At 52.9% G+C, this 25,690-nt stretch overlaps 1 protein-coding gene across 10 annotated transcripts in view; it reads left to right on the forward strand.

Annotated features, from left to right (window-relative positions):
* BAIAP2 (BAR/IMD domain containing adaptor protein 2) overlaps positions 1-25,690 on the forward strand; it is a 59,564-nt gene that overhangs the window by 22,435 nt on the left and 11,439 nt on the right. For 6 of the 10 annotated variants that reach the window (XM_068913274.1, XM_068913271.1, XM_068913278.1 and 3 more), the window contains exons 4-9: positions 7,346-7,407; positions 8,127-8,198; positions 8,629-8,766; positions 21,716-21,868; positions 24,195-24,422; positions 25,172-25,373. In XM_068913274.1, coding sequence (XP_068769375.1) covers positions 7,346-7,407; positions 8,127-8,198; positions 8,629-8,766; positions 21,716-21,868; positions 24,195-24,422; positions 25,172-25,373 — 855 coding nt within the window. The remainder of the gene's footprint in view (positions 1-7,345; positions 7,408-8,126; positions 8,199-8,628; positions 8,767-21,715; positions 21,869-24,194; positions 24,423-25,171; positions 25,374-25,690) is intronic. The other 4 variants (XM_068913276.1, XM_068913281.1, XM_068913279.1 and 1 more) reach the window with 1 other exon arrangement.

Below are 25,690 nucleotides of genomic sequence, written 5' to 3' on the forward strand. Positions count from 1 at the left end.
GGACAGCTGTCGCGATGTACAAGCCGGCTTTGCTGTTTTGGCAAATTTGGGCACTGGAAGCAAACGCTTCCTGGCTTGGGGCTCCTGGTGCTCGAGCTTGAGAGGTTTGTGCAAGCTCCTGCTGGGCAACTCGCAGCCGGGTTCACTTGGCGATGTCCCCTTGCGCTGCTAATTTGTGCTTCACCCCGAGTCCACTAACAGCCAGGCCCCTGCGGGAGCTGCCGAGGAGCCCGGGGGGCTGCCCACAGGCGAGGGGCGTCACGGGGCAGCCCCACTTCCTGAGCTTTCCCTGGCCTGGCCAAAGGGTTGGTCGTAACCGCTCAGCCTGAGAGCGCAAGTCACCGAACTTGAGTCAGGGTGTTTGGAAAAGCTTTTCCAAGTTGTATTGAGAGAGACAGGGAAAGAACAAAAAAGTTCTTAGGCTTTGTCGGCGTGGGTTGAAACAGAGGCTGGAGGCAGAAGCGATCATCATGATGCTGATGAGTTGCTAATATGACACCAACAAATGCTTCATGAATCTTAGGCCATGATAAAAAAAAAAATCAAACCTTTTTGAAGAAATAGATGGATCTATGAGAAGCTGATTGCCCCATACTCGTATCCTTCCCACTCCAAATGCACAAACCTTCCTCTAACTGGTCTTGCAGTTTAATATTGGAGCTGATCCAGGCAGATCCTGGAGCCTCCTGTCCGAGCAGGGTGTTTGGTGCTTTTCCTCAGTGGCTCATGAGTGTCTGCCGCATCTTGCGGGCTTGCTGCAAGATACTAGCATCAGCAAAGACTGCAGTCTTCAGTAGCGTGCTTCTGTCTTAAATGACTGGGTTTAACCAGCTCTTTAACAAATAGCAGCTACGTGTGGTTGGAGGTGTTGTCAGTGGGCTGTATGCGCCCAGGAGAATGAAAGGGTTTGAGCTCTGACCTCAGGAGCTAAAGGGGTGTGAGCTAAACTTGTTGCCCGTCACTGTGGTAATTAACGTAGCTGGTGGAAAATGAGCCCCGTAAAAGGTGTGGAACAAGGCAGCAGCCGTTGCTGTAAAGGAAACGCGTAACCACTTGGGTGAGAGTCCTGTTCTGCTGAGTTCACAGGAGGAAGAACTTCAACTTGAAGCAACATTTGCTCACAACGCGCACAGGGTTGATGCTCTTTGTCCTCCCAAAGTGACTAACAGAACCATTCTGGCCAGCGATTGCCTTTGCTCAGCCAGGTCTGAAACGGTGGCCTGGCATCAGTGCAGTGCTGGGGCGCAGCAGCCTCCTGGGCTTGTCTTGGCCCCCAGGAGCCAGATACTTTCATACTGTTGCTTGAATAAGGACCCTCCTGGCTCAGAGGTGCATCTTCCTTCCATGCTGAAAAAGTGCATTCAAACCTGGGTGGATTTAGCTAACAGTGTTTAACCAGACATTGAAAAGCAGATTTTTTTCTCCTTCTAGGCTTCAGGAGATGGCCACTCAAATGATTTGCCATGTTATTGTCTGTTGCTTTTTCTAATTAATGATCTAATATTCCTTTTCTGTTTGTTTGGTTGCTTCCCTTGACAGTGCTGTTGCTTTTCCCAGCCTCCCTTGGCAAAGCAAGGGAGATGCCAGGGCAAAGGGGAGGAGCGCAGGGCTTTAGAGCTGGGTCTCCTGCACTCCTTCCTGTCCCATCGCATCTTTTTAAACGTCTCCATTTGGGAGCTGAATCTCTAGAGCAAACAACCTTTATCAAGAGTGATGCTGACGATGCTGTTATCATCTGTACTGAAGCAGTAATAAGTGGTGCTGGCAAGGACACAATGCTCTCCGCTTCTTCAAAGCTTTCTTGTTGTTTGGTGTTCTCCCCCGCTGCTGGGGAGGTCCCACTTGGGCTGTGTTGTTACTGGTTTGATCTGCTGACGCTGGGATAGCAGCAGCCCTCGCCCCTGGGGTGAAGCACGCCGCAGCGGCCGTGGCCGACTGCAGCGCGGCCGGGGAGCACCTCCCTCGCTTCGGCTCCTCCGTGCCACCCTGCTGAGACCGGCTGGGCTGCTTTGGCTTTTCTGCAAGCGCCAGCAGGTTCTGGTACCGTCTCTGAGTGGTTTGGCTCAGATGCATTGTTTTTTAATAAAAATATCCCATATCCTCGTGCAAGAAGAGATCCTGAGGCTCTGAACCCTCAAGGCGAGCCATTGCGGCCAGGTTGCTGTTGCTCTGCCTTCGGGGAGATCAGCTGGCTCCTGCTCTGCTCCGGGTGCCTGATAGCAATCTCCGTGATGTGGAACAACCTGTTTTGCTGTTTCTCTCTGGGTGCGGTAGGGCAGGTTCCACAATAGTCCCTATAGTTCCTGGCGAATGATACTGTGAGTCAGGCAGACTTAAATAGCAACTCGGTTTGCTTTGTAACCTCCTTGCCTGTTTATGTTTTTTGCAGCCATGACGGAGTAGCTCTGAGCCTGGCGCTGGCAGGTGAGGCCCTTGAGCTGCAATCCTGTCCCTCCCCTGTCCTTCTTGCCTCTGTGGCCTTAGGTGAAACACATGGCTGGCTTGACCTACAGCATGTGCAGTTTCAGGGTAGGGCCAGTGTGGCTCTATACTTATATAAATACATATAAAATATCCTATGAGATCTGAGTTCTCTACCCATTCTCTGGCTTGCTGCGCAGTGGTAGTTACTTGCATTCAAGTTACGAGTACCCCTTTGACATGATGCAAACCCCTGTGGTGTGGGAGGGAGCTCTCCAAGCAGAGCAACTCTCCATGGGGCTGGGGTCAAGTCGTGCTGTGGTCCAGGCCACCAGGCTCTCCTACTGCCAAGGTGTGTGTCCTTGCCTCGCTGGGCAGGTGTGGAGGGTTGCAATATTCAGCATCAGTGCGATGGTGCAGGCCCTATTCTAAGCCAGTTCTCCAAATATTTAGGCTTTCAAATTACTGTGCTATCTTTCTGTCACTATTTAACTTCTTCCCTGTTGCTAGGCTGTGTGAATCTAAGCAGTTTTGGGGTAAAATGTCTGTTAATGTCTAACATGGTTTGCAGCTTGGCAGCTGATGTGAAGGTGTCAGGGTGCTGGAGATGCCGAGAAGCTTGTGTGAATTCAGATAGCAGTATGACTGCTGTTTGAGGGGTTTGATTTAAATCCTGCTGTGGGCTCCCAGCTACAGAGGACACCATAGGAATCCTGGAGCTGATTTCTGTGGAGCTAGTTGGCCTGCTTCAGCTTGGGGAGAAACTCCAGAGAAACCTCCTCCTCCTGGGCAGGCATCCAGCTGCTTGCCTGCGCTGAGCGTGGGTACAGCTTGGAGCTCACCTTGAGCTGCTCTTGGAGGTGAGCCGCCCATGTCATACACCTCCTGCACAGGTGTACCTAAGTGGCTGCAGCATGGGAAGGAGCTGCATGGCTGTGAGCGATGGTTTCACCAGGTGGGACGGTGGCTGTCCCTGTACAGCAGCTCTGGCCCTCGTGGCTGAAGGCAGCGTGGGCTGGAGGGACCTTGCTGTTGCATGCAGCGCCATGTGGTGCAGGTAACCCCGCTGGAGGTGCTGGGCCTCCCTCGTATCTGCCCTGCAGCCCCCACGGTGTTTCCCAGCATCTGGCTCAGCTGGAGAAGTACTGCCCCTCCAGCAACCTGCTCCCCAGGAGGGGCTGGGAGCAGCTGCTGTGTCCTCAGCCCTGCCCAGCCTTGGCCACCGGGCTCTGGAGCTGAAACACCGTGGAGCGGCTCGGGGCCAGCGAGCAAAACCATGGCAGAGGCGAGAGGAGCAGGGGGGAAAAGGCGATGTGAAGAGTCGGCCCTTGCTCTGGTGCGAATGGGAAGCGCCTGTGCATGGCGTGTCCACTGCGGGAAGGACGCCGCCAGCCGTGCTCTCCGGCCCGGCGCTGGGACAGGAAGCGCCTGGCTGACCTGGCTGAATGGCTTGAAAGACGCTGCGCGCTGAGCTGCGAGACGGAGCACAATGGAGGCGAGTGAACCGTGGCCGCCCTTCGGGATGCAGGAAGGAAGGAAGTGTCCCCTCGCCCAGGCTGAAGGAAGCCGGATCTGGAGCAGCCTCCCGCGGCCGGTGCTGGGATCTGCTCCGTGCCGCTGCCGCGCTCCCGGCGTGATGCGGGCTGGGTTTCGGCCGGGGCCAGAACTCCCCACGTTCTCGCTGTGATGACTGCCGAAGGGGTTGGTGGCGGTGAAGAAAGTGTAAAGAAAAGCAGATGATGGGTATCAGAGTTGTTAATGGGGTGTGCTGTGCACCTCCCCTGCTCGTGGGCTGGCAGCAGGGCCAGGGCACGTATGGCCCCCGTGCGAAGGGCCGGGCTCGCCCCGGGGTTGACTTGGGAACGCGTGTGTGTTATTTGCAAGAGCACGGGCTCCCATTCTCCAGGTGTGCTCTTAGCTCGGTGTCGGTGGCCAGAAAGTCCTGCCAGCCCTGGCACTGAACCGCCTTTTCCTGCGGTGCTGGACATGTTACTTAATCAGCCATGGTTTCCACTTCAGTAAAACTGGAAGGAGAAGGGAGAGGAGGTGGTGTGAGCTTTGGAAATGGCAGTAGAAAAGCCACCCTTGCTTCAATATACTCCTGAAAAAGAAATCACAGCCAAGTTGCAGCATTACGTCACTTTTCTTGCCCTCTTTGTAGTGGGAATCTGTGCACTTCCCATGATTTAGCTTTCACAGCTCAACCGGAGAGCAATTTCCTGGAGGTCCTGTAGTGGTAACCTTTTGCCCAGACCTTCCCATTCATGCATGAAGCTATTCATCAAAGATAGGTGTAATTGCCACAGCCGCCTGCCAGCCCTGCGTGAGCACTATGGGCTGCTTAGCTTTATTCAGCACCTTGTGAAGCAGCTGTAAAAGTTAACTGTGCGTCTCTGCTTGTTCGTTGGCAGCAGCAACCTCGGTGCTGGCTCTCCTTGTCCTGCAGAGCAGTGGGGCTGAGGCTGCTGCCGCCTGGTCACCTTGTCCCTTTGCGGCGGCGAGGTGCTTTGTGCAGCACCACCCTTCCGCGGGACGAGTCGGAGGCGTGGGAGAACAGCGGCTCCTTTCTCCTCCGCCCTGGTGCCAGTCCCCGGCTGGCTCAGTGCCTAGGACTGCCTTTTGTTTGCAAATGCAGGTTTTCCACTTCTCAGAGACCCAGCTCTGTTCTTGCCTCATGCCCTCAGCAGAGGGGTTGGTTGGTGCCTGCCAGCTGACCGGCAAAGAACAGAAAGGAGCAGATTTTAACATTTGCAGAAGGGCTTTGGGACGTTCTGCACGGGTGCAAAGTACGCATTGCTTCAGCTCCCAGAGCAAAGAAACGTTGGGCCAAGTCGTTCTAATCGGGCAGCGTTGTTGACACTGCAGGGTACAGCACACGTGACCCTCAGCCTGGCGCGCCAGGAGGGGCTGAGCCTGGCCCAGCATCAACCTCCTGTTCTCGCACCTAACGTGGAGTTTCTCTTGCTCCGGTAAGAAGTTGGTTCTGCTCATCTTATCGGTGTCGCAAGTTTTGAATATAAATATAGAGGATGCAGTTCTTGACCCCAGGATGTACCTGTCCTCCAAGGAGGCCTTGTTTGTGTTTTCCTTCACTAAATGCACTAAAATTGCAGTGTGTGTTTGCCAGGGCCAGGCTCTCGCTAGAGCAGGATGGAGCAGAAGTGGCCAGTCCCATGCGAAAGGAAGTGATGCTCGGTGATGCTGAGGTGCTCGGTGGCAGGGCTGCGTGCAGTTTCCCCGCACGGCGTGCTGAAACCCTGCTCCTCTCTGAGCCTGAGCGCTGCAGCCCAGGAGGCACGGCTGGGTGCAGATTCCACCGCAAAACAGCGGGTGAGAGCAGCAAGGGCTCCCTGCGAGAGGAGGAGGAGGATGCTGAGGCCCTGTTAAGCAGCGCTGAAGTGCCCTGGGCTGCCCAAATGGCAGCAGGGAGCTGGCAGAGGCTGCAAGCCCCCAGGAAGGGGGAACCGGTGCTGCAGGAGCGAGCAGCTGAGCTGGGCTTAGGGCTGTCACTTATGGCTGCTCTTCCCAGATCCATCTAGTTAGTGCTCGGGCTCTTCCCTGGCAGCAGCTGCCACCTGCAAGCAACCTCTTGGGCATGTCACACGATCTGTTCTCGCGCTCTGCGGCCCTGGGGCGTCAGGGGCTCGAGTTCCCTGTTTCCCTCCCGCGGGCTGCCCCGCTCCCCACCTCCCCTGCAGCTATCTCAGCAGTATCGTCCACCGCTGGCTGCAGCGCCGAGGCCCTCTGGGCTGGCAGCATCATGGGTCCCGAGGCAAGAATAGCTCCAAGATCTTCCTAACTTGGTTTTTGCAAATAGCTGATGGAGCTTGGCTCTCCCTAAAAGCTTGCTCTAATCCAGCACTGTTGCTTTCAGTAAAGCAGTAGCACTGGCTCATCTCCTAAAAAACACTCCTGCAGCTCCCATGTGCTTTGGTGTCTGACTCCAGCTTCATTATGGCTTTTGCTGAGGTAAGCTGCTGCCCTTGGTTTCCAGGAAAGGCAAAGCATGTGTGTGATTTAATGAATATTAAATTGAAAAAATAAAAATAAAGGAAGAGTCAAAGCAGAGTTTGGACCCATCTGTCATGGGCAGCCTCTTCTCCTGCAGCCTGCAATCTGGGCTCTGCAGTTCCTGTCTCAGGAACTGCCCAGCACAGGCGACCTGTGGTTTGTTCATTAGCAGCTTGCATGCTTGAGAGCTCGTCCCGACAGCACGGGGCTGTTCGCGTGTGGCACTGCCTTTGCCCTTGCGCCTGGCGCTTGTTCCCAGGACAGCTCTGCACACGCACAATTCGTCCATGAAGGTTAAACAGTTCTGGTGCGTGTTTGAGGCAAATGCTCAGCCCGGGACTCAGCCCCACAATTTAGCAGCCTCGGTTCAGTCCCAGGGGTGCATCTACCCACTGCCTTTTTTCTGGAGGAGAAAGGTCTTGGTTATTAGTGCAGCATCTCATAAGTGTGTCCCCCTGTTTGCTCCCTTCAAACTCCAGACTCTGAATCCAGTTGAAATGAGGTGTCCTGCTTGTTCCTGTGCTCCACAACTCCTGTTGCATCTGTGTGGCTGGACAAAGAAGCTGGTGGCCCGGGCAGCGCGCGGTGGGCAGCAGGCTGGTGGCTGCAGAGCTGGCAGTAGCCGATACAGCCAGCTGGCTCCCTGGGCGCTGTGGTTGTGCTGCTGCTTGCTCTCTTTTCTTTTCTTCCTTGTGCTACATAAGAGGCAATGCGTAGATATCCAAGTGCCTTAAACATCTGTGCACTTAGAGCTTCTCAAAAATGTACATTGAGGCAGGTACCTTGTGCGCTCACAGAGCGCCAGCTGCCGATCTCTCGACAGCTCCATCCCTCGGCGCCTCGGTTCCCAGCTGCAGGGGGTCTGCAGGGAGCTCCGGGTCTCAAACCACCTTCCTGTGTTCTGTCTTTCCAGGAGATGTTCTCTTCCAGATGGCAGAAGTCCACAGGCAGATCCAGAACCAGCTAGAAGAGATGGTGAGTGCCCACAGCTCTTGGTGAGCGCGGCCTTGGCCTCAGCAGGTGTTTTCTCGTCTGAAACGAGGCTGAAGCGCTATCCTGCGAGGGACACACCAAGGGGTTGCCACGCTTGTAGCTTAGAGCAAAAACCGCTCTTCAGCCCTGGCTGAACAAAATTGCCCTTTGTTTTCCTTTGAGCCTCCAAATTGGATCCCTGGGGAGAGGCTAGTGCTGCGCGGGGGAACCAGCCCCCTCCGCTCGGGAGCGGGTCGGTCCGTCCGTGCTCAGAGCCTCTTTGTACTGAACCAAAGCTGCTAGCGTTGCAGCTGAGCAAAATGGTTTTCCATGTCTTAACCAGATAAATCAGCCTCTCTGAACTGGATCTGTTGGGCTGCGAAGGGTCTGGCCTGTTTGTTCATCCACTTCTGTCCTGCTGGGCGTCTCTCTCTGAGCATCCATCTGTCTCTTGCTGCCATCAGCTTCTCTCCTCTCATGCGTTCAGACAACCTCACCTGCTGTACCCCACCAGTTGGCCACCCTCGTGTTGTTTGCTTCTGTTACCTGTCTGTCTTTGTGCCCCCTCCTGTGCTTGCCTGGTGTCTACTTATAGGCTGCTTCGTGGTGTAGCCCCCTCCTTTCCTTGTCTGCTCGCCCTCTCCCTGGTGCCCTTTGGCGCTCCTCGTACCGGGGTTTGGCAGTCGTTGTGAAGGGAACGTGTACTTTCTTCTTGTTTCCAGCTGAAGTCCTTCCACAATGAGCTTCTCACGCAGCTGGAGCAGAAGGTAGAGCTGGACTCCAGGTACTTAAGTGTAAGTAAGCTACAGACTTGGGTAACTGAAATAGCAAAATGGTTTGCTGATGCTGCCTCTCTGCTTCTTCCTTCCCTGCTTCCCAGCCTTTCCCCCTCTCCCTGCTCCCCCAGGCTTCCTGGCCAGGGTAGCTGGTTGTACCTGGACGCTGCGTGTGTAGGTAGCATTGAAGGTGCCCCAGTACCAAACGTGTCGCCGCATACCGAGCGGTGTTCTGGTCTCCAGTAAAACTGTTAAAGCTACTGTTTGCGTTTGCTGGGTCACAGGATCTGCTCGTCCCAGAAGATGGCTGCACGCTTGCTGTTAAATGCTAAAACGTGGCCTTCGCATCGGGAGCTGAGGCTGAGACGTTGGCTAGAACGAGAAAGCAAACTGTGCGGCAGCTCTCTGGTGTTTTACTGTTCACAACTTTCTCTTCTCTTATGTTTAGGCTGCACTGAAAAAGTACCAGACAGAGCAAAGGAGCAAGGGGGATTCACTAGACAAGTGCCAGGCAGAGCTGAAGAAGCTCCGGAAGAAGAGCCAAGGAAGCAAAAACCCGCAGAAGTATTCCGACAAGGAGCTGCAGGTAGGACACCGGGGGCAAGGAAACAAGCCCCCCTCACATGTACAGCACGTAGATAAGTCTGTCGTCTTCGTGCAGGGCAGCAGCCGCTTTAAACCACTGGCTAGAAGCGGGCCAAAACTTGCAAGCGTTTAGATAATGGTTGAGCGTTTTCTTTTGAAAACTCGGTCCAGTAGTATCAGGGGAGCGTGGTGCAATGTGGGAGGTGGGTTAGGAAGGGGGAGGCAGCCCGTAACGCGGGGCAGGTCGGTCTCGTGGCCGTGTCCGGGGGACGGAGCTCTCTTGGCTTTGGAGCAGTGCTTTACGCTCAGCTGGCGGCGGGCGGTGTGTCAGCAACTAACCTGGTTCAATCCACCACGGTTGGCTAATGAATGAACCCGGTAAGATCGTGAATTTCTGTCGTGCCAGATCCATCTCCCCGGATCATGTTTTGCTTAAACATTTTCCTATGCCTCCTGACTCTGAATCCCTTCCCCCAGCCTGGCAGGCTGGCGAGCACACGCTGGAGGAGGTTTGCGAGTGAATCACTTGAGTGTGATTTCTGGTTTAGGCATACTTGCAAACCACATGCTGTTTTCTAATCGGGTTCTGATTGCGTCGTCCCGAGGCTGAGGGGCTGGAGCCCTCAGCAGGCAGCGGACGGGTCCTGGCTGAGGCTCGGGCTTTAAGGTGGGCACGCTTCGGCTAGCAGTAGCATTAGGATTCCCAGGAGGGAGAAGGTCAGGGCTAAGATCTCAGTGAAGAGTGTCCAGGGCAGAGTTCAGAGACGGCAGTGCTGCAGCGCGGGAAGCTTTGGCTGTGGTGCTCGCAGCAACGGGAACTGAACCGGGGCTGTGACCGGCGGGCGATATGTGAAGGGGTTATGGCACTCAGTGGGTTAATGACGTATTCACAGCATGAGTTTGTCTTCTGAAGTCTGTGGCCTTTGATTCAAGCGTCTCCTGGAGCATGTCTGAACGTGACTAACAGGTGACGAATGCATCAATCTGTAAACTCGCTCAGACCTAAAACGCTGCTGTAGCTAAGGCCATTGAATGATTACAGCACTGATGGTGCTTTATTGAGGAAAAGGGGAACAATTAATCCCCAAGCCAGAAATTGCGTGCTCTTGTCTCTGAAGCAAGGCATTAGAATATAGATTGTGTTGGGACTGGAGTCTGTTACTTCAGATGGAATAGGTTGATAGCACATCCAAAATAACCATCTTTTTCCTAAGGTGATCTAAACATCAGTGGCATCTCTCTAGCTGGGACTGTGTACAGAATGGCATTTAAAGTAATCAGCAGACAGAGCGAAGATTATGCAGGGGAAGTGACATATTTAATTGCGCTAAAATTTGGGAAATCAGTCATTCTCTTGGTAGTGTGAATCAGAATAATCACTGGAGGAGAAAAACATATCCACAGTCATCCATCAAGGCTCTGAGTGCAACTCTTGTGCTGAACTGAAGTGCTTTGTATTACACTCGTGTTAATTTGCAGCCTCCCAACTCCCAAGACTGCTGAAATTGCTTGCACAAGGCATGGTCAATTTGAGTATCTTTGAAAGGTGTTGATTTGGTAGGACGTAGGGGCCCTGCTTACTAGGGCAAAGGCTGGCACTTTCTTGAAAGCTGAGCAGTTTAAACCACTTTGGAATACTGACACCTTTGCAAGTCATTGCTCTGAGATGTTTGCTGGAAGGAAAAGCTTGTTAAGCAAAGAGCAAAGGCATCTTTCAGCGAGAGGAAACCTAGGGTGTGGAAACTGGAGACTGGTTAGTTATCCCCTTCCCCACAAAAGCTGCAAGAGGGACAGAAGAGCAAAGTTCCTGCCAGAGCCCCTTGTGCCCTGCCTGAATACCCACAGGGTTACTGCTTCCCCCTTGCCAGGCCCAGAGTTAACGAGGATGAATTTTCTCCTCTGTTATAGGTTTTATATAGCTGAGAGAAGGAGTGATGGTTTGATATTCCTGCCATGAATTGGCAGAGATAGGGATGGTTCTGCTAGCACAGCTTCTTTGGGTAAAGATAGAAAAACAGGATCAGGCTTTCGTTCTCTTAATCTTTCAACAGTAAGTATTTAGGAACTGCTTATCTCTTTGAAAAAGCCTTATGATGGCTTTTAAGCTTAAAGAGCTGTGAAACTACTCAACTGTTAGCTTTTCCTTTTTTTTTTTTCCTAGATCAAAATACAAAGTTGAAATTGCTGAATTCAATCAAGAGGGTTATTTTTCTTCTCTTCTGTGCTAGCTATTATGCTGATATTTCATACTTTGAACAGAAAAAGAAGAGGAAAAAAGTATTTTGAGCGGCTCTTGATGCTGTTCTTACCTTTCCTTGCTAGGACACGGGAAAACATGGATTGTGGCTATTATAAGCAAAAGTGCTATGTCCCTTCTGGTCTGGAATGCCGTAAACTTCCTAAAGGCTCAAATGGATTCCTTTGGTCAATGCTGAGGAAATTTTAAAATTGGGCCAGCAGTGTCATTCTAGCATCAGGCAACTGGGAGATTACTTTAAAGGGTGGGCCCTCTGTCTTGAGGGAAGCGGGGATGTTGCTGCAAGGAAGGAACTTGGCAATTGGATTAAAAGCTGTTGCCTCTGAACCATGCAGTGAAATGCTTCGTGTGGAGGATGAGCTGCGTGCTGTTGTTGGCTCTCTTATTTCCAACCGTAATGTTTCCAAAAGTCACTTCTTTTTTTTTGTTGCAAAGCCAAGGCCGGAAGCAATGCTGCTCAGAGAAGACCACTCCTCTGCTGGGCTCTTTGCTTCCTCCTTGGGCTCAGCTCTGCTGGCATCCCACGTCTCAAGAGGAACTGGCCTGAGGAAGGAGCCTCTTGCCTGGGTTAGTGAGAACGAGAGAGCTTGCTGTCAGCGCTGCAGCTGAGGTCTGTTAGCAGCTCCAGACTCCTGTCTGAAGAGCCGCTCGTGTTGCACCATGTGATCTGTCTCCACAAGAATCTTTCTCTCTGTTTACTTAAAACTGAGAATCACTCAATTCTCAGAAGGGAGTTGCTGTTTTGTTTGTGCTTTGTTTAACTGGCACAGGACTGTCTTTGTGGCCAACTTGTAAAACCACCAGCCAGCAGAGGCCTTTGTGGAGGCTGCTAAAGGCACCTCTTAATGCTTGCAGGAAATTGAAGTCATGCTTCATCAAGTTGGTGTCTAGGGAAAAATGACTGATCAAACAACAACTGGATGGAGCTCTTTTAATGTAGTGTTGCGGATTGCTTTGTCTCGTAATGGGAGAAGTTGCTGTTGGCAGAAATATACTGGTAGCTACATAAGTCATTTCATTCAATAAAGCAATAAAATCTTGTTCTTTTGAAGATTCATCCACTTAAGTTACTGTAGCACTTAGCAGCCAGGAATTTGATGCTCTGTCATCATCTCTCTTCATATTTAATGCTACAGGAAGCATAATCGCTCCTTTTAGCCTTTTCACTGCATATTGAGTGACCGCATTTTGTCATTGTCTATAAGTAAAATAGATGCTTGAAATCTGAGCCCCAAGAGAGTGAGTGGCGCCCTGCAAGTGGCTGCTCTTGTTCCAGCCTCTCGGGGAGCTTTAATATGTATTTGCTATAAAACGATCTCGCTCTGCCAAGGTGAGGCAAATTTTGAGGCTGTTCAGGCTCTGGTTTGCCAGGTGGAAGAGGACCATGCTCATCTGAGCCAGGATACTGGCAAGGTTGGCTCAGCCTTCCCAGGCTGTGCTACATTGATCAGAAAGTCCAGTAGAAGAGCTCAAACCCTGTCCTTGCTCTGAGACTCTTCTCCTGAATTCAAATTTTTCCCTTTTACAAAGGAGAAATAAATGCTAATATTCAGCAGGCACTGCACATAACTAGTTGTCTCGTGGATGGTGAGCAGTGGCTTCAGGAACATGGAGGAATTGAGGAAGAGGATGAGACTCTTGGGGTGAGGCTGAGGCAGCAGAGCGCTGGCTCCTAGTAAGCTGCCCTAGAGAGCTAATGCAGACGTTGTCTGCAAGTCCCACGTTATGTTTGCCGTCTCTTGTGCTTACTTTGTGCTTTAATAGATGAAGAAGGACTTCACAGGATTAAAATAGTTCAGAAATTAAAACACCTTGTGGTTTTCAATAGCAGGAGACTCGCGTAATTTAAAAGCAGCTTGAAGTGCAATTAGTTTGCAGTAATGATTTTCCATTTCCAAAGCTTTAGTCTGTCACAGTTGAGACAGATGCTGTGGTTATGGGTTGTCACTGTTGCGTGTCCCAGTAAGGTCAGCTTTTTTCATTTTTCTGGGTCAGTCCAGAGGATCCTTTTTGTTATACATGAGGAATGAAAGTTGGAGTGAAACAGCCACTACCTCAACTCTCTCAGCCAAGTTACCTACTTATTGAGATCTTTTTTTTTGGGCCTGGCCTGAGAACTGGGAGAATAAACCAATTCTATTCACTTCATGCCTTTTATGAAAAAGAATGAGGACAAATATTAAGATTAAATAAACATCAAGGAAGCTAAACTGCTGTAATTTCATTAAGTGTCGGTTATGATCAAGCCGTCAAATCAAGGTCACAATGGGTTTATGACCTTGATTGAATCAGTAAGTCAACAACGAAGTTATGTTGGTTCATCAATTTATCAAATCATATTAGTGCTACAGGCAATTGAATTTCTTCACGAAGCTGAGACAAAAAAATGTTGCTTGTAATTCTTGCAAAATCACAAGATTGAAACAGGCTTAAAGGTTGTGTCCGACTTGGGCACGTGAGGAATATCTGTATGGTCTATGTGAGCGTGTTTTAGATGTAGCTATTTCGCTAAGCTCTGTCCTGGTGTAACAGCTTCCAAATTACTGTGGGTGGAACAAACTTCATCGATCTAAGGTCGTCTTTGACAGCAACTTGGTGAACGTCTGCACAGCAAGCAGGCTGCAACTCCTTCGTATCTGGTACAACCAGGCTGGTAGAGAGCTTTAGTATAGCTACAGCCAAGAAATCCTCAGATTATCCTCAGAAATGGTCTCGACATTGTAGCTGAGGGTTGTGGCCATCCACACAGGTTTTAGACCCTTGACCAGAGAAGATGGCCTGGGGCAGGTGGTGAACTCTGCTCAGCTAGTCTGGAGGAAGTCAGATCAGGGTGGCTTTTGTCTTGCCCCCTGCTTCAGTGTGTCCTCAAATCTCACAAGCCCTAGTGACTTCTGCTTCCTTCTGCAAAAGCAAACACAGGAGTCTGCTGAACTGGGTGCGATGGGCTTGAGAACTGCTGGTTAAGGAGGCATATGATCAGAGTGTAGCTCCTGCCCAGATGTTAATGTATTCTGCAATTCACATGTACATCTGTCCCTATGCAAATGAATATTTTAAGTATTAAATACTGTTGTGCCAAATGGCTTAGAGGTTTTTATAAACTTTTGTAATTGAAACCTCATTTTGATATTCCCATCAGGAGAAATAATTTTAGCTATAGGTCAAGAGACACTAACTGATTAGGAGTTTGTGCTAACCAGGTTACAAGGGCTTATAAAAGACACATAGGGAAGAATTATATAAAAGCTCAGTGGCTCCAAATAATTCACTCCAGGTTTTTTTTTGTTTGTTTTAAACTGAGTTAGGTTGTATATTTTAAAGTGTTAAATACAGTTAGCAGGGGCGAGTGGGGGGAAGCACATGCGAAATACTTGGTGGAGGATCCAGGCAGAGATCACAGGCTGAGTTACTCTGGTCTTGCAACAGCATCTGACTTTCCATCTTGCTGCGCCCAATTCAGGGCTGGGCAGGGCAGGGCTGGGCTCAACTGGTACCTATCACCCAACCTTGCATCCGGCTCTGCTGCCTCACCTGCTCGCGTCTCGGGGCCTGACCTGAGGGCGCGTCCCTTTGGGCGTCCCTTTTCCTCTGCCGTTTATGTTGCAATTAGCTGTGACCTCATGTACTAGCGAAGCTGGCCCGTTTCTGCAGACGTGGGGTGGAGGAACCCCCCGCTGGCATGGATTTCTAGACTTCTCTGCAGTCTCTCTGTGCTTATAAAAAAAAAAAAAAAAAAAAAAAAAGACAGCACTGAGGAGAAGGCCCCTATTGTCACCTATTTTGTTTTATTGCTGTGGTTTTTGGTGTTTGTTTAGTTTCTGTGACTGGCTGTTATGGTCCATGCCCAAAGGGTGAGCTATAAACTCTTAACATGCAAAACGCAGTTTCCTGAGACTGGTTCTACAAATCTGTTGGCTGCTGCTACACATATATCCTCGACCAAGTGATTTTTTTTTAAATTTCTGTATAAAAAATCTTTTAAGCTTTTTTCTTTTTCTGTGTTGCGATGCCTCAAACTTCTCTTCTGCTGACTTGATCTTTCAGTCCCGTCAGGACTGGGTCTGATGTGTGTTTTGAGCAGTTAATCTTTCTCCAATCAGCAGTTAGGTGTCCTCCGTCTTGAGGGAACATTTTAGAAGGTTGATCCTGGAACCCACACGCAGGCAGCCAAAGACAGCAGTTGGCTGCTGCGTTTTGTTCTTTATAAATTTTATGTAATCTCTCATGCATGCATGGTACTTTTCCAGAATAGCAGATGAAGCTGATGCCCTGAAGAGCAGATGTGTGGGACAGCAAATGTAATGAGGAGAGAGAGCGGTTCGTGGGGAAGCGAAAGGGAGGCCCGGTCCTTTGGAGCAGGACAGTTATTAGGTTTGTGCTCTTTTGGATCAGCGGTGCATGTTTCGCATTTGATAGTCATCCACTAGCACAAAAGCTGTCCTCACATCACTGCTCGCAAAGGAAAGTGTTTCACGTAGGGGGAATGTAATTTGGGTCTTACTTTGGAATAAGTCAGGCTTTTGCCGCAAATGAGCAGCGTTTAGAGCGATCTGCGGTGACGGGAACTGCACGGGGCCCCGGTCTGCTGAGTGAAGGGAGCGGGGAGGCACCCCCGGAATGGGCAAGGAAGAGGCATTTTGGCAGCAGAGTGGCCACAATACAACAGCGATGAAACAGAGTGGAGACTAGTGGGCCGTGCAGCCCTGGTGCCAGTACCTAGAAGATCTTCACCAGCTGCAAACATCAGCGCCTGGTGTAACCTCTGGGGGCTCAGCTCTGGGGCACAGAGGTGAATGTCTGTTCAAAGGGTGTGCCAGGGCAGGGAAACGGTTCCTGCAGTTGTCCATGCCTTCTTGATGAAGGATCATGTGGCTCGGTAGAGGGACTGCTTTGTTTTTCCAGAAGATAGTAAAATGTGTTTTGGCTCCTGGATGACCCTGGTATGGGCATTCTCTATTGCAGGAAAGGGTTTACTTGGTTACTTTATTTGCATTAATACAAGAAAGAGGTTAGACCATCTCTGGCTCGTTCTTGAGCTCTGATCTCCGTAGCTGCGCCCCTCTGGGAAGAGCAGGCCGATATCCCTGGGCTAAAATAAGATGTCGTTCTGTCTAGCTAAACAGAACGAAAGCAGCCCATCCTCTCTCAATCTATAATGCACGTTTAAGTGAAGATGGAGGCTGGCGCCACAGTATTGCTTGGTGTGCAGGATTGCAGAAATATCCCAGTACAAGGTTAGGCACCAGCTTCAGCTCTTGAAGTCTCCTCTTCAGCAATAGCGCTTGTACTTCCATTCCAGATCTCGCTGAATGCCTTGCTGGATCAGACCCAGAGCTCCCTGTCCCAGCAGCATTGATTCCCAACATTCACAGAAGAGGTGAACAGACCCATTTGTTTCTCAACACAGGAGCTCTATTTTCTCAAGCAGTTGGCGCCAACCCATGTCACTAGTCCCTCGTCACCTCTGGTCTCCTTGCCCTCCCCCTTGTGGACTAGGGCAGAAATCCAGCAGAGGCTCTGGGGTGATGCAGCAGCACCCACGGTCCCCCTTCATGTTGGGTAACCTACCCTGGGGCAGGTTTTTGTGCAGAACGTGCTGTTTGTGGTGTTGGTGATGGAGATGGCAGCTGAAAAGTCCTGTTTTGCTGAGTGTTTGTGCGCAGGTATCGGTAGTTTTAGTTCTTGGCTAGTGCCACCGGTGCCAAACGGATACGAATGGTGGTCCTTTCCCCCACTGGCTTATCGTCTAGGTCCACGACGAAGCACGTGGGGACATGGGTGGATGTGAGGGAGCAGGGAGAGAGCTGAGTGTCTCTCCACATCTGGGCTCAGGAGCACAGTAATTTTCATGCTGGAAACAAATTCTGGAGGTGAGAAAAACCTTTCTCCTTGCCCAGAGGTTGATGGGGCTGAGGATCCCCATACCTGTTTTCTTCAACTTTGACTATATTCTGGGATGTAGTTTGAGCTGTTTTTTCCTTGAGAAACTATTCTACAACTCAAAACCTCTCTCTCTGTTATCAGCCTAACTTCTTTCTGATTCTATCCCATTACTGTCTAATTATTCCCTCTGGTGGTTCCCTAAATAAATCCTCTCTTCTCTGTGTTTACTCCTTCCCGGTGCTTCATCCTGCCAGTATCTTCAGCTGTCCAACACAGCTTGCAGAATCCTTTCCCTCCCTTTGCCTTTTCACAGGCTTTTTCTTTTTCTTGTTGCTCTTCGCTGCTACTCCTGGGTTGTCCTCTCCCGGGCTTGGAGCCCAGCTTCTGGGGCTGAGCGCAGAGTGCTCCAGAGCGTGGCAGGGTCCCTCCCCGCTCCCAGCGGGAGGCTCTGTGCCTTCGCTCTGGGACAGTCGCCTGCTTGGATGCGATCTCCTGCTGGAAACGTGCCCGTCTTGCTGCCTCCTGCAGTTCTACAGGTTTCCTAGCCTCAAGACTTGTTGCCATCCCCACGATAGATTAGCTGGTGACTTCTGAAGCTGAACCTTGCTCACTTCTGCCTGAGTTTGGTTTCCTTGCTGTGCCTAGAGCTGGTCCTTCATGCGGCCCACTTTGCTAGCACCTGCTCTGATCTCCCATAAAGATGACCTGTAATGCTGGTTTCTCCAGTACTGCTCAATGCCTTAGTGACTAGCATTGCTCTTGGCTTGTATTCCTAATTAGTTTTCACCTTCTTGTCTTGAATAGAACTGCTTGAACCCCCCTCCACCACCACCCCTTCCAAAAAGGATAGGTGGTTATTAAAGGCTTGAGTGAAAATCAGTAATGATGTTGCTATTTCCTCTGCACTGATTGCAGTATGTTAAGAAGAACTCAGCTCTTGACACTTCTTAGATGCTTTTTCATCTTTACACACTTCCAGCTGTTGGCTTTTGAGTTGCATTTGGGAAGATGGAGTCAGTTTAAACACCAGGGCCTCTGTGCCCTGGCCTTTCCATGGCAGCAGCACTAGCTGCTGTACAAGCTGTGGGAAACATAGTGTGCTTTTCTCCTCTTTCGTATTTTCTCGTTCCTAATTTATATCTGACCAGTTGGGGTTACCCGGTCAGCCTTCTGTGAGTGGAGCAGTTACCCAGCTCTGCTGGCTGGGGCTGATGTGACCAAGCTTTGTGTTACTTAGATGAACCACCTCTCTTCTCTGGGCATCTGGTGGCCAGTTTGCAGCAGATGAAAGGAGCTAAACCCTGACCACTGAGGAGCCGTGGCTGAGCCGGGTCGGTCCGTCGCCCAGCACAGACGCCCGTCCTGGCGGGAGCACCCGCATCCCTCGCTCCGAGCAGGGGAACTGCTGGCAGCTCCCAGGCAGGGACATGCTGGGGACCAGGGCAGCTCCTCCGGCCAAACTTTGCCCTCCCTGGGAGGTGGCCCTGTCCCTTCGCCGGCCGGGAAGCTGCTTGCCTGGCCAAGACGACTTTCAGCGACTCCCAGCAGCATTTTAAAACCAGATCATTTCCCCACTTGACTCCGGCTCTGTTAGTGCAGACAATTGCTGACATTGCTAATTAGGTCAGCTGCTCCTGGTGAATGTGAAGTTGATGTGTTCAAGAGACGGGAAGTTATTTGAGGTCTCACCAACCTAGAAACCCAGAAAAGGTTTCTGGAGCTGCTCGTGCGCTCGGGCTCCAGGTCCCAGCGCTGCCGTGGCCACGGCGAGCTCTGACCCGGGCTCCTTCCCTGCTGTCTCGTGCAGCGAGCTCCAGAAGTGGTGGGGTTTCTCTCTCCTTCAAAATGAAGTTTTATTTAGATTCTCAAGGCTTAAAAGCTGAATTTGAAACTGACAACCTAAATTAAGTTATAAACTTCTTATGTTACAGTAATCATTTAAATTAATTACACGACATTCAAACAGTGCCCTCTTTTTCCTGAAATCCTCCCAGGAATGACAGCCAGGAGCCCCAGGGCTAAGCGCTCGGAGCCAGAGCCAGGCTCCAACCAGCGGGCGACATCTGGCCCCCACGAGCTCTGGCTGCGTCGGCTGGGGCCAAGAGATGCTGTCCTTTATTTAAGTTGTCTTTCTATGAATTATCCAAAATGAGAACTATCTAGTAAAGAAGAAGTGGTGTTCACCATTTTCTAATGTATTAACATGTAAAAATCAAGGATCTGAATAAATCAATGGCACATCATGCATATTTGCATGAAGTATATAAAGCACTGAGAGTACTAAATTTAGAGCAAAGGCTCTGCACTTGCAAATCATCCTGTCTTAATGGCTACAGCCAGTTAAAATGAGCCTTTCTTTAGTGAAGTAATTAAAAGTACACTTGCAAAACAAGAGGGAAATCAGGGATGTAAATAAGGGTTTTCTTTAAACTTGCTTACTTAAGTCATGATTAAAACTAAAACCCCCCCTTGCTGAGGTGGAGAAATTTCACCCTGGCTTGTATCGTGGTGCATGGTACCTTCAGGCCTAAAGCTGCTCCTTCTGGGACCGTTCACCATGTAGGAAACCCGCATGGCAAGCAGGGGGCAAGGCTGGCCTTGTGTTGCTCACCACCCTGAGTTTGCTGGAGGTGGACTTCTTTTGCTCCTTACCTCCTCCTTTTTGATGGTCTATTTAGCAAATTAAATGGATTGAGTTTTAAGCATCAAGGTCTGTGCTTGCTCCCGTGTTCCTGCTGTTTCAGGTGCCGTCATGCTTCCCTTTTCTTGCCCAAACCGGGGCACCCAGAGTTCAGCAGAGTGCTGTGAGAAGGAGGGGAGGGAGAGACCTCTGCCTCCTCCAGCCCCGAGGCTCTGTTGGGAGCAGAAGTAAATGCAGCTTTTTCAGGACCATGTTTTTAAAGCACCTGAGTGCCGTGGGGTGGTAGAGCTGGAGGCTCGGGAGCCTTCGGGCTGCACTGGGCTCTGCGGTGCGTCAGCCTGGGGCATCCTTCCCTCCTGGCTCTGGCAGCAGGAGACAGCTCCTGGCTCGGTCCTCTGTGCCTGTTCCTGGGGCTAATAATACTCAGGCGGAGGCGTCGTGCGTGGCGGTGCCTCTGTCCTGAGCCCACTCGTCTCCAAAGTTGCTTTTCCTTCTCCAGCTGAGCGAGTCCTCCCACTGCCGTCCACGCAGCGGCTCCCACCAGCACGTGGCTGGGCTGCTGCCCGGTGCTGTCGGAGCCGGGGAAGGAGCCGGTCCGCGGGAGGGGTGCGCGCGTGTCCGGCCGGCCATGCTTTCGGCAGGGGACTGCTCTCCAGGGAGGCTGCTCGGGGCAGGCTTGGAGCAGGAGCAACTCCTGCCCTAAAATAAGCCTGCTTTGAAGTTTGGGATGTCACTTAATCTCACTGTTAGAGGTTTTATAGGTGTCTGCTAATAAATGTTGTAGGATGCCCGAAATAAAACTGTTAAACACGAAGAGGAAAAAAAAAAAAAAAGGAAGGCTTCTTTGGGCCCCAGATTTCCAGTTTAATTCTCTTCTTGGGGAAGCTCAGGCTTTCTGAAACAGGTGTAGCTGTACCTGGTCTGCATGGCCAGTCGTGGCTTTTCAGCAGGGGCTGCTGTCCCCGGGGAGAGGCGATGGCAGTGGCACATGTGCCAAGAGGGGCTGGGCAGGCCCCAGCTCCCTGGAGAGCAGGATCGCTCCTCCTCGGGGCTGGGGGCTGCTCTTCCTCAGCACCGCACCGAGCGTGGAGCTCCTGGCGGTGCTGGGGGACCAGAGCTGGGGACATCCCAAGGCCGTGGAGGGAGGAGAAGGCGGTTGGGTCGGGGAGCTGGGGATGTCCCGAAGCCGTGGAGGGAGGAGAAGATGGCCAGGTTAGGAGTTGGGGACATCCTGAGGCCGTGGAGGGAGGAGAAGGCGGTTGGGTCGGGGAGTTGGGGACATCCCGAGGCCATGGAGGGAGGAGAAGGCGGTTGGGTCGGGGAGTTGGGGACGTCCCGAGGCCACGGAGGGAGGAGAAGGCAGTTGGGTCAGGGAGTTGGGGACGCCCTGAGGCCACGGAGGGAGGAGAAGGCGGCCGGGTCGGGGAGTTGGGGACATCCCGAGGCCATGGAGGGAGGAGAAGACGGTTGGGTCAGGGAGTTGGGGACGCCCTGAGGCCACGGAGGGAGGAGAAGGCGGCCGGGTCGGGGAGTTGGGGACGTCCCGAGGCCACGGAGGGAGGAGAAGGTGGCCAGGTTAGCAGTTGGGGACATCCTGAGGCTGTGGAGGGAGGAGAAGGCGGCCGGGTCGGGGAGTTGGGGACGTCCCGAGGCCATGGAGGGAGGAGAAGGCGGCCGGGTCGGGGAGTTGGGGACGTCCCGAGGCCATGGAGGGAGGAGAAGGCGGCCGGGTCGGGGAGTTGGGGACGTCCCAAGGCCATGGAGGGAGGAGAAGGTGGCCGGGTCGGGGAGTTGGGGACGTCCCCTGCTCTCCGAGCTCAGCCCTGGCGAGAGGGGCTGCGTCGATGCTGCTCTGAAGCCCTCTCTCGTGCTCCTTGCCGAGGCCCCGTCGCTGGGGCAGTCGTCTAACTCCGGGCCGAGCTGAGGAAGAGCGCGGGCGGCTGCCAGCGGCGCGGCCCGTCCCTTCGCCCTGCCGCCCGCGCCGCCGCCGAGCCCACGCTCTGAGTCAGCGCCGCTGCGTGGGGGGCTCGGATGAGCCAGGGCTGCTCGGAGGGGAGGCGCAGAGACGCCCGCCGGCGCACGTGCGCGGCCAGCCCCGGCCCCGCCGGGGCTCCGCGGCCCCCTGCGCGCCAGTGTCGTCACCTCCTTGCTTTCTCTTTTCTATCCTAGTACATCGAAGCCATCAGCAGCAAGCAAGGAGAGCTGGAAAGCTACGTCTCCGACGGCTACAAGACGGCGCTCACGGAAGAGAGGAGGCGCTTCTGCTTCCTGGTGGAGAAGCAGTGCGCCGTGGCGAAGAGCGCCATCACCTACCACGCCAAGGTGAGCGGCGGGCTGCCCGGGCAGGGGCGTCTCCGCCAAAGTGACGGCGCTCGAGCCAGAGCCCGGCAGCACGTGCCACGCTCTGGTCTTACCCAGGCGGCGGCAGCCCCTCTGCAGGAGAGTCCCTGGTGGGCGAAGGGGGCTGCGCCTGCCTCGCGCGGGCCACGCTGTCGTTGAGGTCTTGGCCCCTGAAGTCTGAGGGCTTGGCCCTGCCAGAGGCTCCTTGGTGGTTGCCCACTGGCACCCTCCGCCGCTCGCAACCCCCATCCGTCAAGATGGTTCCTCGCTTGGAACGAGGGCGACGTGGAAGCGTTCACGTTGGTCACAGCTGTCCTTGCGCTGCGATAGGTGCTGAGTCAACAAGCAACGTATGTTCCCTTCTCACGAAGCGCGGGAGGGGGAAAAAAAAAGTCACTCCTTCCCTGCCCCCAGGGATGGGGGGGTGGCGGGGCCGTGCAGGCCGTGCGCTCCGCTCTTATATCGGCTCCGAAAGCCTCCCCCCTTCACCCGGGAGGAGCGGTGAGCCCAGCAGGCGTGTGAGCTCGCTCTCGGCGGTGCAGCTCTGCTGCGTGGCTAACTGGCGGCTGAGCCAGCTTCTCTCGGGAGAGGTGGCGCGCGGTGCTGGCTCCGCGGAGGACGAGCGCCTCGTGTGCTGCTCCCCGTTGCGTGTCTTCGGGGGAAGAGCTTAGGCAGGTGTTTGGGAGCTGTACGTTATGGTGCACTGAGGGAAGACTCCAGGGAGCGTTTTGGGGCGTCTGCGCCCTTGGAGAGCCGCGTGATTGCAGGTAGTAGTCGAATAAGGAAAAGGTTTAGCTCTAGCTGAGTTTTTGCTTGCCTGGAAGCGTAGCGAGGGGTGGCCGCAGGTCTTACCCCGTGCGATGGGCTGCAGGCGAGGAACACTGAGGGGGTTTTTTTAATTGCGTTTTAGCTGCAGAGCAGTAGGGACCAGAGGCTATCGGAGCCGAGCAGTCCTGAAAAACAAGCTCAGCCCTTGGGAACAGAGTACGCGTTGTGATTTCCCCCCGCCCCGCGTGCAGCGGAGGCGTTACAGGCAGCCGTCACTGTAGCGTACCGCTGCCGCGGCCATTGCAGTTCTGTTAACGCTTGCGAGCGTCCCGGGGTCGCTGACCTGCAGCGTTGGTAGGTTTTCAGTGGTGTGGAAAGCATGTCCCTGGCACAAAAATAACGTGCTGCAGCAAATATCCTGGCTGCCTACTGCCTGTGTCTGAAGGATGATCCTTCGCTTAGCCGGTCGCCAGGAGCAGAGCTCCCCGCTGGCCCCTCGTGCCGGGGAGCAGCGCCCGGGCTCGGGGCAGGGTGCTCACTGACCCTCGCGGCCGAGCCGGGTGGCCGGGCACGGCACGGCACGGCGGGCGGCCCAGGAGCCACGAGGCTGCCGGCGGAAAGCTGCCGTTGCGCTGGGTCGCGCAGCGGGGAAGCTCGGCTCCAGAGCGGGAGCAGTGGTCAGCGCGCACCACGGGCCCCGTCACGGGACTCCCCGTTAACCCAGCCCACGTGCCTGGCTGTGCCTCCAGCGCGCCAGGAGCTGTCGTCTTCCTTTTCCTCGGTAGCTGTTGTCACCATGGCACAAATAACAGAGCGGTGCTGCTCCCGCGGCGAATCCCTTGACCAAGCCTTCGTTCGGGTTTTACGTCTTCCCTTGTTGGAACCGTGCTGTCCTCTGCGTGGCCCAGCTCCCCGCCTGGCTTCCTCTGGCTCATCTGTTCTTCAAGCTGCCACACAGAGGCTATCTCAGAACGAGCTGGGGAAACAAATTACCTTTTCCTTCTGTCCTTTAAATTTTTCATGACACCTTCCTGGCTCAGCTGCCATCAGAGCCTGAAAAGGGTAAGTCCCCGTGTTTTATCTTGTTTGTGCCACGCACAGAGGAATAGATCAGTCTTGCTTGCTGTCCAAATGTGACGAGTCAGGCCAGCTCCAGATAGCCGCAGTAGTGCTGATGCCGGTCAGGTGAGGGATGCAGAGCACCGGGGCTCGTGGCTGGCTGCGATGGGGCCAGGAAGGTCCCTCTGCCACCCAAGGCAGGAGCAGCTTTGCTTAGACCCTTCTGACAGCTGTGTCTGTCCTCGTCTCGTGAACCTGCAATGGCAGATTCCCAGCCTCCCTCCTTGTCCTTGCACGTGCTTATGGTTGGACATCAAAGGGCAAAACATCCTGCCCTGAATATCCCTACCTGCCATTCTGTGCACACCCGCTTCTGTTTAGGGTGAAAACTGACATTTCTCTCCACAGCATCTCCCTTCTGGGCTGGGTTTTGCTACAGGCTCCTGTGCCCTTATGCATGTTTTTGCCTTCTATGTTGCAGGGGAAAGAAATGTTGACCCAGAAGCTTCCGCTGTGGCAGCAGTCGTGCTCGGATCCCAACAAGATCCCAGACCGTGCTATACAACTGATGCAGCAGATGGCTGCCAGCAGCAATGGCACCATCATGCCCAGCCCTCTGTCTACATCCAAATCAAACCTCATCATCTCTGACCCCATTCCTGGTGCCAAACCTCTCCCTGTCCCCCCGGAGCTGGCACCTTTTGTAGGAGTAAGTATCTAAGAAGTGAAAGTTGTCCTGACCTTCTGAGTAAAGCTGGAGGGATGAGCCCTGGCCAGTGTCACCATTGTCCTCAGCAAGTTGCCCTTCGATTAACTGTCATAAATGCACAGGATGTGCGAGAGGTTGGGCATTTCAGTGCTCATGCTTCTGTGGTACGAGGGAAGTCTGGCTTGGTCTGATATGGAATGGAGCAGCCTGCCTCATTCTGACCTTCATGTTTTTGCCCAGTTTTAGTACTTTCCTGAGAGGTGTCCTGGCTTGCTGAGCTCCAGGGAGGCAATGGCTGAAGTGAGGTCTCTCAGATGGGTTGTGGGGGGCTAGACTTGTCTGGCCATGGGGAAAGTCCCTGGATCAGAGCGCTCTTGTGGGGGCCAAACTGAAGTACCCTCAGTAACCTCATGAGAAGGTGCTTAGAGTGAACCCATGTGATGAAACACTCTTCAGAGCAGGATCTTCCTGTCTGATACTGGAGGGTATGAGCTGAGCAGTAGAGCTCAGAAGAGATTTTTTTGAGTGCAAGACGGCTTGGAGGGATGAAATGCTATAGAGGTGACTTCTGCTGCTCTTCCCAGGGCTTTATGCTTCAGGTAGGTAGGAAACAACCCAGCAGGCCCAAGCTTCTGGTCTACAGTGAACCATGTTCCCTGGAGCTGCATCCCTTCTTTGTGGGACCTTGCGGTGGGGTGCCTAATGAAGCCATTTCCCATCTTCCCTTCCCTCCTCTCCTTTCTCTTTAGCGAATGTCAGCACAAGAGACCATGCCAGTGATGAACGGAGTCTCAGGCCCAGACAGTGACGATTACAACCACTGGTCTGAGATGAAGCCAGCACAGCCCAAATCTTTATCTCCTTCCCAGCCTCAGAAGCAGCTGAGCGACTCTTACTCGAATACACTTCCTGTTCGCAAAAACGTTCCACCGAAAAACAGCTACGCATCAGGTAAGGAGTCTTCAGTTCCCTTTCCATATTTTTTGGCTCAGAGAGCAACTGTGCAGCATCTTCTACTGGTGGGGCCCACTTTGCTGGTACTGATTGTGTTGAGTGGTACTTGCAGGAAAGCTTTCTGCAGGAGAAGGTCACGGGGTTGACTTGGCAGCCACAGTCTGTTCCTGTCTAATGGCGAATAAGATCACAAGTGCCAGTCGCATCGTTAGTTTTGTTAGTGGCAGTGCAGCGGTTAGTCGTGTCTCCCAGTGGTGTGAAGAAGTCCTGTTCTCACCTCTTTGGCCATGGGATTAGGGAAATGAACAGCGCTG

The sequence above is a fragment of the Struthio camelus genome, chromosome 19, assembly GCF_040807025.1.
Source record: "Struthio camelus isolate bStrCam1 chromosome 19, bStrCam1.hap1, whole genome shotgun sequence".
Classification (NCBI taxonomy): Eukaryota; Metazoa; Chordata; class Aves; order Struthioniformes; family Struthionidae; genus Struthio; species Struthio camelus.